General features: G+C 53.2%; 2 protein-coding genes across 3 annotated transcripts; one reads left to right on the forward strand and one right to left on the reverse strand.

Moving 5' to 3' along the window:
- Window positions 1-386: 386 nt before the first annotated feature.
- ZBTB39 (zinc finger and BTB domain containing 39) lies at window positions 387-8,436 on the forward strand. 2 transcript variants are annotated; one of them, XM_086713036.1, is made up of 2 exons: window positions 387-544; window positions 2,052-8,436. In XM_086713036.1, the coding sequence occupies exon 2, from the start codon at window positions 2,096-2,098 to the stop codon at window positions 4,229-4,231; it is 2,136 nt and encodes a 711-aa protein (XP_086569162.1). In that variant the 5' UTR covers window positions 387-544; window positions 2,052-2,095; the 3' UTR covers window positions 4,232-8,436. The 2 variants fall into 2 exon arrangements, with proteins under 2 accessions (XP_086569162.1, XP_086569163.1); XM_086713037.1 differs by lacking the exon at window positions 387-544 and adding an exon at window positions 551-957.
- Window positions 8,437-9,478: 1,042 nt separating this feature from the next.
- On the reverse strand, window positions 9,479-13,369 carry ACKR5 (atypical chemokine receptor 5). Its single transcript, XM_086713041.1, has 2 exons — window positions 13,157-13,369; window positions 9,479-12,627 (listed from the first exon to the last, which is right to left on the reverse strand). The coding sequence occupies exon 2, from the start codon at window positions 12,609-12,611 to the stop codon at window positions 11,466-11,468; it is 1,146 nt and encodes a 381-aa protein (XP_086569167.1). The 5' UTR covers window positions 12,612-12,627; window positions 13,157-13,369; the 3' UTR covers window positions 9,479-11,465.
- Window positions 13,370-13,642: the final 273 nt, after the last annotated feature.

Genomic DNA, 13,642 nt, shown 5'->3' on the forward strand with positions numbered 1-13,642 from the left:
GAGTCGGCATAGGGTTTTTCACTTATCCGGGTCCCAGGGCGAGGAGGGAATGGTCCTCCACCTGGTAGATCAGAACATTTCAGAAAAACCAGGATCAAGGGAGTTGGAAACTTCCCCGCAGCAGCTCGCGCCGCGGCCGGGCCCGCTGTCCCAGGGCCGCGCGGGGGCGGGAGGTGAGGCCTGGGCAGGGGTCCTGCGGCGCGCGGGGGCCTTGCCGGCCGCCCGGCTGCTGGGGGCGGGCGGAGTCTTGGCGGCTCCGGCCCCGTCCACCTGGCGCCCGGCCCCGCCGTGGGGGGGCGCTGCCTCCTCCCGGGCGGCTGGGGGCGCTGCGACCAAGCGGCGGGGGGCGCTGCCTCCTCCGGGACGGCGGGGGGCGCTGCGGGCCGGGCGGCGGGGGCGGCCCGGGCCGGCGCGGCGAGCGGCGCGGCGGATGGAGAGTCTGGCCGCGGCCGGCGGCGCCGCCTCCTCGTCGGGCCGGGCACGGCGGGCCGGGGCCTTTGTGTGAGGCGGCGGTGGCGATGGTGCTCGGGCCCCGCGGAGCCGGGTAAGCGCGGCCGGGCCGAGGGCTGCCCCTGGCCGAGGCCCGACCCCCCTCCCGGCCCTTCTCTCGCTCTTGCTGGGCTCCCTCCTGCCGGCTCCCCTGGGCCGGACCCATCATTCCCGGCCGCGCGCCGACCCCGGCCGGTCCCGCCGCCCATCCCTTCTATCCCGTCCGGCCCGGCGCCCCGGCCCCCGTCCGGAGGCGCTCCGGGGGATCCCCCGCCATTTGAGGAGGGACCGAGGTGCTCGGTGGCCCCCAGATTGGAGCACCCTCGCCCGATCCAACGCCCTTCTTCCTGGATTCGACCCTCCAGAGGGGAGACTGCGGCGCCACGAGATTGTTGGGGTGCCTTCTCGGAAGTTCCCAGTCTGCCTCCCTCCCACCCCCCGACTCAGGCTTTCCGGTGCCCCGACCTGGTGTGTGGTCACCAGGGCCCGGGAGATGCTTGACTGGTATCCCAGCAATGCGCAGAAGCTTCTTGGACCCCAGCAAAAGTTGGGAGTTAGTAGGAGGTGGTGAGGTGGAGAAAGGTGCTGTGTCGCGCGGGGCGAGTGGTGAGACTGAAGGAGAATGTAGCTAGCTTGTCTTCCTTAGGCATGCAGTACTCGAAAGGGGGGAAAGGTGGGATCTGGGAAGCCTTTAGGAGTCTTACCTATATAATTAGATGCCTTCTTAGAGGATCAAGTAAAAATCTGGTAGTTCTGGTCAGCGTATGCATAAGTCCCAAAGAGGGTGGTAAAAGAAAAAAAAAAAAAACATATTTAAGTAAGAGTAAATACCACAGTGTATTCTACTTTGCTTTATTTCTTTGGGTCCTGAGTGCTTTAGCTTCATCCACAGCATACAGAGAAGGTGACAGAACACTATCTGGATGGCTCTGGGCTATGGCGAGACAAGAGAGTAGGCAGGTAGCAGGGAGAGATGGGAACTCGTGAATGAGCAAGAGGTTTATTGGACTGAAAAGACACAGCATTGATAGGAAACTAAAAGAGCAACCTTATCTTGCCCTCAGTGGCTAATGGAGCTTTGGTAATTGTGTCCCAAGATGTATATGGCATTTGGCAATTGTAAGAGAAGTGAATGTACTCAATGAGATAGGAAAGCTTGTATTCAGGAAGAAATTAGAAAATTAATATGAGTAAAATCTGAGCCGTGGCTCTGGTAATGAAATAAAAACGGTGTCTGAGAGGGTGCCTCTGGCTTGGCTCTGAGGCACTAGCTCCTGTCCAACCAGGCCTACAACCTCTCTTACTGACTCTTAAAGACCAAGCTGTCAGATTTTTTTCAATACTTTTGGATTTTGTTAGGACAACTCTGTGACTATGCAGGGAGAGGGGTCATTGTCCCGTCATTGCGCCCAGCAGCATAGACCAGCTCTCCACGTCCATTTTCTCCTGCTCTTCTCCACCCAGGGCTTGGAAACACTCAGACGGGCGGTATTTTCTTCCGCAGAGCTCCTCGCCTGCAGGGATGTGTGTGGCCATCCATCTCTTCCTTTTGCTGTCCGTAGGTGAACCGTGCTGATATAGAGGCAACTTCACAGGAGCTGCTAAGATGGGCATGAGGATCAAACTGCAAAGCACCAACCACCCCAACAACCTGCTGAAGGAACTCAACAAGTGCCGGCTCTCGGAGACCATGTGCGATGTCACCATTGTGGTGGGGAGCCGCTCCTTCCCGGCCCACAAAGCCGTGCTGGCCTGTGCAGCTGGCTACTTCCAGAACCTCTTCCTGAACACTGGGCTCGATGCCGCCAGGACCTACGTGGTGGACTTCATCACCCCTGCCAACTTTGAGAAGATTCTGAGCTTTGTCTACACATCAGAGCTCTTCACAGACCTGATCAATGTTGGGGTCATCTACGAGGTGGCCGAGCGCCTGGGTATGGAGGATCTCCTTCGGGCCTGCCACTCCACCTTTCCTGACCTGGAAAGCACGGCCGTGGCCAAGCCCCTGACCGGCGCCAGTGAGAGCCACTCTGGCGCCCAGAGTTGTAGCTCGGCAGAACCTACCTATCCCCTTGGAGACCTCCGGGCTGGTGGGGAGCACTTCGGTCCTGATAGGAACTACGTGTTACCTAGTGATGCTGGAGGAAGCTGTAAAGACGAAGAGAGAAATGTTACCGGTGACATTAACCATAGCCTGCCTCTGCCACAGCAGCCACTGCCGCCAAAGACAGAAGACCATGATGCTCCTGCTCCTTTCACTTCCGTCCCCAGGATGGCAACTCCGCCAGGCCTAGGCACTGTCAGCATGGGCATCCAAACCAGCACCAGCTGCTGCCAGCCATACAAAGTTCAGAGCAATGGAGACTTCAGTAAAAACAGTTTCTTCACCACTGACAATGCAATTGACATGACCACTGGGACCAACTCCTGTCTGAGCAATAGCGACCACTCCAAAGATCCAGGCTTTGGGCAGATGGATGAGCTCCAGCTGGAGGACCTGGGGGATGGTGACTTGCCGTTTGAAGACCCCATTGAGGAGACAGGCACGGCCGAGGAGGTGATCGAGTTGAGTGACGACAGTGAGGATGAGCTGACTTTTGGAGAGAGTGACAGCCGAGAGAATAAGGCCATGCCCTGCCAGGTGTGCAAGAAAGTTCTAGAGCCCAACATTCAGCTGATCCGACAGCATGCTCGGGACCACGTGGACCTGCTGACAGGCAACTGCAAGGTCTGTGAGACCCACTTCCAGGACCGAAACTCCCGGGTGACCCACGTCCTGTCCCACATTGGTATTTTCCTCTTCTCCTGCGACATGTGTGAAACTAAATTCTTTACGCAGTGGCAGCTGACCCTCCACCGACGGGATGGGATATTTGAGAACAACATTATTGTCCACCCCAACGATCCCCTGTCTGGGAAGCTGGGTTTGTTTTCAGGGACAGCCTCCGCGGAGTTGAAATGCGCTGCCTGTGGGAAGGCACTGGCCAAAGATTTCCACGTGGTCCGGGGGCACATCCTAGACCATCTAAACCTGAAGGGCCAGGCCTGTAGCGTCTGTGACCAGCGCCACCTCAACCTCTGCAGCCTCATGTGGCACACGCTGTCCCATCTCGGCATTTCAGTCTTCTCCTGCTCTGTCTGTGCGAACAGCTTTGTGGACTGGCATCTCCTAGAGAAGCACATGGCCGTGCACCAAAGCCTGGAAGACGCCCTCTTCCGCTGCCACTTGTGCAGCCAGAGCTTTAAGTCGGAGGCCGCCTATCGCTACCATGTCAGCCAGCACAAGTGCAACAGTGGCCTTGACGCCCGGCCTGGCTTTGGGCTGCAGCACCCAGCTCTCCAGAAGCGGAAGCTGCCTGCGGAAGAGTTCCTGAGTGAGGAGCTGGCTCTGCAGGGCCAAGCTGGGAACAGCAAGTATAGCTGCAAGGTCTGTGGCAAAAGGTTCGCCCACACAAGCGAGTTCAACTACCACCGGCGGATCCACACGGGCGAGAAGCCGTACCAGTGTAAGGTGTGCCACAAGTTCTTCCGAGGCCGCTCGACCATCAAGTGCCACCTGAAGACGCACTCGGGGGCCCTCATGTACCGCTGCACGGTCTGTGGCCACTACAGCTCCACCCTTAACCTCATGAGCAAGCACGTCGGCGTGCACAAAGGCAGCCTCCCGCCTGACTTCACCATCGAACAGACCTTCATGTACATTATCCATTCCAAAGAGGCAGAAAAGAACCCGGACAGCTGACTGGGTCCCAGCGGAGCTAGGGGGAGCTCCCAGGCGGCAGCCAGGACGTTGATTTTCTAGTGGCTGTTGGTCCCTCTCCAGCCAGAGTTTCAGTTTGGCCTTGCTCGGAATTCTGTTCTGTCCTGTGTTTAAAGAAGAAAAGAAGAAGAAAGAGCACACGAGCTGTTACTGTATTTGAGAAGCGATGGCCCTATCATGTTTACCTCCTTACCTGTTCTTGCCCAGGAAGGGCTGTGTTTTTTGATTCTTTTGAGGCCGGTTTGGGGATCTGGTCAGGCAGTTGGCATCAACTAGATCCCCTCTCCGAGGCTCTCAAGTTTTAGTTTACTGATAGGTTTTATGCTGCTAACAATCCAACCAACGGCCTCACTGAACAGAGGAGGTGGAGAGAGGGCTTTTCACTGTGGGTGTTAGTACCAGATTTCCAACTGGGACGCCCAGCTGTGAGAGAGATTTTGGAAATGTGGTCGTTCGGAAAAGACTAGTCAGCAGGGCAGCTCACCTCAGGTTCCCGGCCCAGCCCTCAGCAGGGAAAAGGCAGATGGGATGGAGGTGCCTGCTTGTTGCGACACTCTAATCTGCTGATGGGACAGTAAAATCTTTTGGCAGCTAGATCCAAACTGGGGACAAAGCTTTCTATTTAGGTCAGAACGCTTTGGGATGAATCCTTGCCAGTCAGAAGAGGTGGCCTGCGGTGCCGCCAGAAGTGGCAGCCGGGATGGACAGGAAGGGAGGTTTCTCCTTTCTCCTCAATTCCAAAGAAATACGGTTTTATGGAGTTATAGCCCAGGTTGCTAGGCCTTCCCTGTGGGGTAAAGAGGACAAGGAGCCACTTTGATACAGTCACCTGTCATCTGGCGGCCTCCGTCGAGCTTGAGTTTCCTGGTGGAGAGGTGGGGATGTCTCTGACAGCAGCAGCCTTGCCTTAATTTACATCCAGTCTCCCACCTAGAAGTGTGTTTGACCTGTGGTATAGATGAGAAGACCCCATGAGGTGGCAGAGTGATGGACTGTGAGCCCTTCAGGATTGAAGGGACCTGGGTAACGTGGTGTGTAGCGGGATGTGCGCTCTGTCTGTCCCAGTCGGGTAACCCGTTGTTTACTTTGTACACTAACTGGCCGGGAGCCTTGGCAGCTCACCTTTGACCTGCTGGAATTTATCCTGATCTGTCATTGCATTGCCACCAGGGGGCGCTATTGGAGGGCAGCTGGTTTAGGCCCTCCCTGGGTGGCTGTGATGGAGTCTGCCCAGTCCTTGGGGCTGGTTGGCTCCGTTCTGTGGCTTTTGAGGGGTTTCTGCCCAAAGAAGGCTTGAGGGAGAGGGCCCTCGGATCTCGCATATTCACAAGGTAGCACCTCAGTAACTCATACTACCTCACCCTGCTCAGGCGAGCTCTGGGAGTCCCTGGCCGAGGCCCTGACACTGCCCTTGGTGGGACTCAGCCGCACCCCGGGCTGTTTCACAAGCAAGTGGTTTTAATTCACTCACAGAGCCTTTTTGGACAATAATATTTATTTATTTTTGCTTTTATATACATATTATCCAGCATCTCTTTTGGATTAGTGACTTCAGGAAAATGAGTTTCTCTCCAGCAAGTAGCCATATTCCAGGGGACAATCCTGGCCAGAGATTTGGGAAACAGGGGCTAGAATAGGGGAGAAGGTGTCAAGCCTTTAAACAAGCAAATTCTTTTCTTTCTCTCCACATGGTCTCTTGCATTACCCTTTAGATAATGGATGTAAGTTCTAGAAGTTTGGGGCCTATTAAATTCCTAGGCCTTTTATCCCTCTTCCTTCCTATGATTGAGTAGATTGGGGATTGTGTTGAGGGTAACAAGTTATATGAAGGACCTTTTTGCACATTTTCTCATCCTTCCTAAACTTGGGAAGCTATGTTAAGATATACAGGCAAGCCAAAGCTCCGTCCTTGTTGGACTTGCTGTCTCTCTCCCTAGCCCTAAGTTGATAAAGCCTCCCGGTTAGGGTGCATGACTCTCTGGTGGGGTGACTGTTACACGAAGAGATTTGTACAGTGGCCACTTTTCACCATCTAAACCCAACTTGTTACCTGTTGCCTCAGGTCATTCTTGTCAGGAGAGCAGTGCTGAGACTTTTTTTTTTTTTTTTTTAAGTTTATTTATTTTGAGAGAGTACAGTACAAGCAGGGGAGGGGCAGTGAGAGGGAGAGACAGAATCCCAAGCAGTCTCCATGCTGTCGGCACAGAGCCCAAGGCGGGGCTCAAACCTACGAACCGGGAGATCGTGACCGGAGCTGAGATCAAGAGCTGGACGCTCAACTGACTGAGCCACCCAGGTGCCCCAGTGCTGAGATTTTTCACCCCTAGTTGGCTTCTCCCTTTCTTCCCCATGCTGACCATTAGAAATTTAAGGAGAATGTGCAAAAGGCTACCGTCTAGTGTCTGCTAAGCTTTTCAAGGCTGGGTAATTCCCAGACTGTTGATGAGGACTGATTTTTGAATGGTCAGATTTGAGAGAGGTGGTACTTACTGGAACCCAGCCAGGTAGCTGAGAATGGATCAGTGTGCTGGAGAAACCCTTTTCCTTAACGGAGGGCATCGTGGATGCTGGGTAGTCTGTATACTTAACCTGAAACTGTGAAGTTTTCCCTTTTTGCCAGTAAACCAAAAAGCAAATCCTTGAAACTTTGCCCCTGAAACACTAAACAAAAAACTGCGTTCCCTGATCCTCCTGAGGTCAAGTGGTTGATCAGGGTGGCCCGGTTGGTTGCAGTTAGACATGTAGCAGGGTCAGTAGCTCATGAGGCTCACTGACCAAACCCTGTTCCTCTGCTTGTCCCCATATTCACACCTGACCCCTCCCTCTGTTTGGAGTCATGTTTGCTGCCTCCAGCTCACTCTTTTCTGAACTGTTTTACTTGAAACTCTATTGTGGCAGAGGGCATCTGGGATAGCTGGTTGAAGGTATTCATTTTCTTTTGAGTTTTTTTATTTTTTTTCAACCTTCTGTTCATTTGATTTTGTTGCCCCCATGCCCCCCCTTCCCCACCGCCCCCCCTTCCCCACCTTGGAGCCCAGTTTAGCAGTCTGCTGTATTGTTCTGAGGTTCTCTTTGACCCCTGAATGTCTTTTTTTTTCCTCCCTTTTTCCTTTTTCTTGTTCTGACTCAGGACGAGCTACGTAATTTGCAGAGCCCTTTGTTTAAAAATGAAGAATTTCGAGATGGCGACTGTAGAGCATTAAACCAGGCATGAGGCTATTCCCAACCTGTTTCTTAAGGGAAAAAGGTAATACTTGTATGGCACATTGGAAGAAACAGCAGAGGCTGCTTGTGGCCAGAGGAGGGGATCTGTATCCTGCTTCTCCTGTGACTCAGTGATGGCTCACTGATGGCCACAGCACCTGCTGGGAAGCGCTGCTGTATTTTAGTATTTCGTCCTAAATTTTAAGGCCCCAGGGAGTCTCTATAGTTCATGGCTAGCTGGAAAGAAAAGAGGTGGGAGTTGGGCCCACGTGACCTCTAAGAACCAGGAAATGGGTAAAAGTTCTTTTTGACTTTCTTCCTTTCTGTTCAGCATCCCTTGGTCTCCAGGACAAACCTTTGGGCTTAAATACCTTCTCCCCAGTCAGGTTTTGCTACTGATGAATACTCTTTGTTTTCTGGCCTCTTGCTGTGCCCTATTCTTGAGACTACTCATCTTTGGAAGCAAATTCAAATCCTTTTATAGATGGACACTGATTTTGTTGGCACGGGAGTGGGCTGTGTGGAGAAGTCTGCCCATCTGGAGGTCCCCACACATCCTTTTGCCTCAGTCCTGCACTGAGTGAGTCAGGAAGCACAGGCACACAGCATTGATTTCATTGTGATCACGCATCGTAAGCTGAACACCCGAATGGAAATGAAACTGTTTTGATTTCGATGTTTCTTTAACACCCCTCCCCCTGTCCAGTCTGCCCTCCCCTCCCACCTCTGCTAGCGAAAGTCTCTTACGAAACCAAGAAGAGTTGTTGACGTCTAACTTCCTTCCATTAAATTAATAAGTACTGACCTCCTAATATTTAAGTGTTTACTATCTATTGCTGTAAAGTTTTGTATATTTTGTAAACTTCTTTTCCCAAATAGTAGATGTCTAAAATCGTTGTACATCTGATTCTTTTATATTCCATTGTTCGGCACAAAGTGTGGTTTTTATTTAGAATAAAAAAAAAGGAAATTTGAAACGAGAATTCTTTTCCTACTGACTGGGGTTACTGTCCCTTGTTGAGATCAGAGCCCAGCACCCGTTAGCGGCAGCTTTCTCAGCAGCTGCCAGGATTCTTCCAGGTGGCAGCTTCCTTTCCTGTAGCTGGAATCCCCCAGGGCTGACTTGTTGACCTGTTTTTAGTGGGAAATTAAGTCAATAACCCAACCTTTCCAGGGGAAGCTTCCCTGAGGGGATCTTCCGTTGGCTCAGAGAGTAGTGGGACTCTTGCTCATGTCTAGTTGGACAAGAGATTTGGCCTCAAAGTGTCCTGCCAGTGCCATCGGATTCACTGACATGGTATGTTGGAGCGGAGAGAGGCAGAATCAGGGAGGAGGTGGAGGTTTGGCACAATCTCACGAGGTCGATAACAAATGTACCTCCACAGAGAAGGAGATAGACCCCAGAGGCTGGGGCGTGATGTGGCCCATTTGGTCTCAGCACAGTGGCCCGGCGTGACCCCCAGCGGTGCTCAGTCAGTGCTGAGCCGAGCAGCCTTGCTGTGGTCAGTATCACTGGTTCTCTGTCCTCCCGAGGCCCTGAGGAGGTATTCATACTGCCCTGGGTGACAGCGGTTGCCAGAGAAATCTGTGAGAAGAGTGAGACCGTGGGGGGTTGGCCTCTGAGGTCACTTGGGATAGGACCGGTGTAAAATTAGGTTCCCTTTAGGAAGCTTCTGGAGCCCAAGTCCGAGGAGGCAGTGATGTAGGCATCAGATTTTGGCTTGGTTTTTATATGAGCACAAGGGACGAGGGTCTTTAGTGCATTTTCTGTATTACTGGGTTAAACCCTTACTGCAACCCCATGTCACAACCTGGACTCTCCCGGTTGAAAAAGCCCTCAGCTCTGTGCCACTGAGCAGCTGTTTGTCACTTAAGACCCTTTGAGATTTGGGCCCAACGAGCAGGAGGATCATAGGGGGATTTCCCTCTGTGCTCCTGATGCATGGGTATGTACACTATTGGAGCACGTGTTTCATGCATCTGGTGAATATGGTTTCAGATTTCTAAGAACAGAGGAGAGAGCACTCTGGGTCAGTGAATGGTTGTTCCAAGTTAAACATTCCAGAAATACTGAGCCCTTGAGCAGAACAGAGGCTCTCAGTGATTATGCCCACAAGCCCTTCATTCTCCACAGCCAGGACTAGGAGGCCAGAGACTTGGAACCAGTGGATCATGTTCTTAGGCCTTGCCTTTGTGGACACGGGCCTAGACCCTAACTGATAAATGAGTCTTTAAAAAAAGATTTTTTTTTTAATGTTTTATTTGAGAGAGAGAGAGAGAGACAATGCGTGAGTGGGGGAGGGGCAGAGAGAGAAGCAGACATAGAATCCTAAGCAGCCTCCAGGCTCCAAGCTGTCAGCATAGAGCCCAATGCAGGGCTCAAACCCACGAACTGTGAGATCATGACCTGAGCTGAGGTTGGACGCTCAACTGACTGAGCCACCCAGGGACCCTGATAAATGAGTTGTTTACAGAAGACCTAATTTTTTTTTTTTTTTTTTTTAGGATTTTTAAAATTGTCTTTTATTTTGAGAGACAGAGAGTATGAGTAGGGGGGGAGCAGAGAGAACCCCAAGCAGGCTCTGCACTCTCACAAACCTTGAGATCATGACCTGAGCCAAGATCAAGAGTTGGATGCTTAACCGACTGAGTCACCAGGTGCCCCCAGAAGACCTACTTATTAATAAGAAGACTTCATTTCCTATCTATGGGACAAGCATGAATAGAAGTAAGTTGCAGGACAGGAAAATTATGAAAAGACCTGGCCAAGGAGAATGAAGTTTAGCGGTGAGAACAGACTTAGAAGAATACCAGAGCGGGGCCCCTGGGTGGCTCAGTCGGTTAAGCGTCCAACTTCAGCTCAGGTCATGATCTCGCAGTTTGTGAGTTCAAGCCCCACCTCGGGCTCTGTGCTGACAACGCAGAGCCTAGAGCCTGCTTTGGCTTCTGTGTCTCCCCCTCTCTCGGCCCCTCCCCTACTTGTATTCTTTTGGTCTCAAAGATGAATAAATAAACATTTTTTAAAAAGTAAGAATACCAGAACTCTGCCCTGTGACAGAATCAGAAAATTTCTGCCTCCCCATCCCATGCAGGGGACAAGGGCTGAGGGACAGAGCATCTGTCGGTGCCTGCTGCTGGCTGTCCCAAGGTCTGCTCCCAGAATGGACATCCTTTGATATTTTCCTATGATCTGGAGAGAAAGCGCGGGATGGGGATGGATTTCTGATAGACTCTCTTTCTAGAAGTCTGGAGATGTCCTAGATCTGAAGCCAGGAGCAGGTGGGCTGTGAGGAGCACTGACTCTGGGATGGCTCCTCTGCTTCGGGGGAGGGAAGCAGGATGGATGAAGGGGAGAGTATCAGCAAGGAAATGGAGCCACTTCCTGGATGGTGGGAAGGGTGGGGAGCCAGACCTCTGCTTCACCCCCCTCCATTTGTCATCTCACTGAGGATGCTAGGAAACGTCCTGCTGAGGCCTCCTGGTTCCTTGGCCTCTGACCTCTTGTCCTCACAGCCTGCATAGTTCTCTGGGAGAACAGCAACACACAAACACAAAAGGAAAGTTGTGTGAGCTCCCTGCGGAGCACACTCCTTCCGGCCAGGGTGATTGCTGAAATGAGTGCGTCTCTGTTGAGCATCTCTTTAGCCTATCCCAGCTGGAAGTACAGAGTTTTGAAAGAGCCAGAGTCATGGCTGTCTCTGTTATTTATTTCACTTTTTTTTTTCCTGAGTGTCTTCTTTAGTCCTGAGGACCGAGACAAATAGTACAACACTGAGGACTTGTTCTCGACCCCTCCCTGGCCCCCTCTCCTCCTCTCACCTCAATATTACAGGACATACTCAAAATTAACCATGAGTGTTCTGACCCTTTCCCCCACACCCCCCCCCAAAAAAAAATCTCTCACCTACACGTCTAGCCTCCTAGTTTGCTGATGGAGAAGAGTGGGATCTACCTCAGCTGCCTAGGAGAGGCTGAGGGGCAGGGATGGGTGAGGTAGTTGGTGCTTAGAAGTTCAGGCCTGGGTGTTGCTGGGGCCTGCTGCGGCGGGCTGGGCGCCCTCCTTGATGATGACGATGGAGTGCTGAGTGGAGGAGGAGGAGAGGGAGGAAGCACGTCTGTCCCCCCTGGCCCGGACCTTGGGAAGGTAGTGGACTACAGCACTCAGCAGCTGGTCCCGGAATCTCGGGCTGAGAAAGTTGTAGAGGATAGGGTTGACGACGCAGTGGAGCATGGAGAAGCAGTCAATGATGTCGTAGAAGAAGTACAGCAGGTGGACCAGGTAGCAGTGGAGGGAGACGTGGGTCCCGTGCAGCGTGAGCAGCAGCAGGGTCACGTGGTAGGGCAGCCAGCAGACGGCAAAGACGGCCACGTAGGCACACACCAGCAGGCAGTGGCGCCGGCCCTCTGGCCATCCCGCCTGCCGAAGCCGGCAGGCCGTCAGCACGTTGAAGATCACCATGAGAGGGAAGGGCAGCACGAAGCCCAGGACGGTGGTGGACAGGGCCACCACCAGGGCCCACGTGTTGTACGTTTCAAAGGGCGCCATGAAGAGGCACATGGGCTCCGAGCTCTCCACCAGCTGGATGTGCACCACCTCGGGCAGTGGGATGATGGCAGAGAGGACCCAGACACCCGCGCACACGGCCCGCCGCATCCGGTGCTGGTGGCGCTGCCAGGAGGGAGAGGTGTTGGTGAGGGTGACGTAGCGGTCGATACTGAGGCACACCAGGAAGAAGATGCTGCTGTACATGTTGGCAAAGTAGAAGTAGTGAGTGAAGCGGCAGGAGAAGCTGCCCCAGAGCCAGGTGTAGTCCAGCATGACCTCCAGCATCCACACGGGCAGAGATAGGACGATGCCCAGGTCCGCTATGGCCATGTTGAGAACGTAGAGGTTGAGCAGCCCCGCCCGGCCCAGGCAGCGCCAGTTGACGCAGATCACCAGGAGGTTCTCCACCAGCCCCACCACGAAGATGGCCAGGTAGAGGACAAAGAGGGTCACTTGCTTGGTGTCCTCCCTGAGCTCCATGTGGCACTCGGGCAAAGTGTGGTTGAAGAAATAGAGCAGTTCATTCCAGTTGTGGATCTCCCCAAAGTCACTGGCAGGTGCTGTGGTGAACCCTTCCGAGGGGGTAGGCCCCATGTTGTCCCTGACTGACATCAGGACCAGCAAATGCCTGGTGGGGAGAAGAGAGGGTTGGAAGAGAACGGAGACCTCAAAAGCAGCCTTAAGCCTCAAGTTAGTGGGCTACCGGGACCAGGAGGCTTTGGGGGAAGATTCTGGGTCTGAAGAGGCAAGAAAGGCAGTTTAAATATTCAAACTGTGTATAAACAGTACACAGCTCCCTTGCCAGCTTTGGCCTGCGAGCAGAGACATTTTCTTAGGGCTCAGTGGTGGGAGAGACCAGAACTGTTGGTGCCTGACCAGGTTCCCCCCCAGCCTGGCCGGTCCCACCCTATCTCCAGCCCCAGGCCATCTCTGACCTCCACTTCTCTCCTGGCACTTCTCCCCTTGGCCCTTTCGTGTGGGCCTTCCTTAGGAAGTCTTAACTCTGTCCTGCCATCTGGGCTATGGATGTGGACACACACACACACACACACACACACCCCTCTGATTTATCCCTAGGAACATTTGTGGTTTGTGCAGAAAAGCCAATTATCTTCAAGCCCTGATTCCCTTCTTCCCTGAGAGAGGGTGACACCCACCTGAGTTTCTGTCTGGAGCGCCTCTGGTCCTGGAGGGCCGGTGGTGGGTCTGGGCTGCTGGGGAGCTGCAAGGAGACTGGAGGGACTGTGGGGCTGGCTTTGCTGTGGGCTTCAGGGCCGTCCTTCTCATCCAGGAAGCAGTGTCACTGGCTGAGGCTCTGTGGGAGAGGGTCAGTGTTTTTCCTGCCTTCCCCCAATCCAGATAGAGGGGAAGTCACAGCAGAAGACCCAGTGTGCCAGGGGCGGGGAGGAGTCAGGCTGCAAGTATTAAAATCCAGACTCTTGACTCACTAGCTATGGGAATTTGCCTCCTTAAGCCTCAGTCCTCTCCTCTGCAAAATGGGACGATAATATCTACTAACAGGGGTGTTGTGAGAATTAAGTGAGCCAACAAGGTAAAATGCTCAGCACAGGGCTGGGCCTGTGGTCACTGCTTTACACACACATGTGCTTTCCACTCTAAATTGGCTTGGAATCCCACTCTCC

Source organism: Puma concolor, chromosome B4, assembly GCF_028749965.1.
Source record: "Puma concolor isolate L17-30 chromosome B4, mPumCon1.1.hap2, whole genome shotgun sequence".
Lineage (NCBI taxonomy): Eukaryota > Metazoa > Chordata > Mammalia > Carnivora > Felidae > Puma > Puma concolor.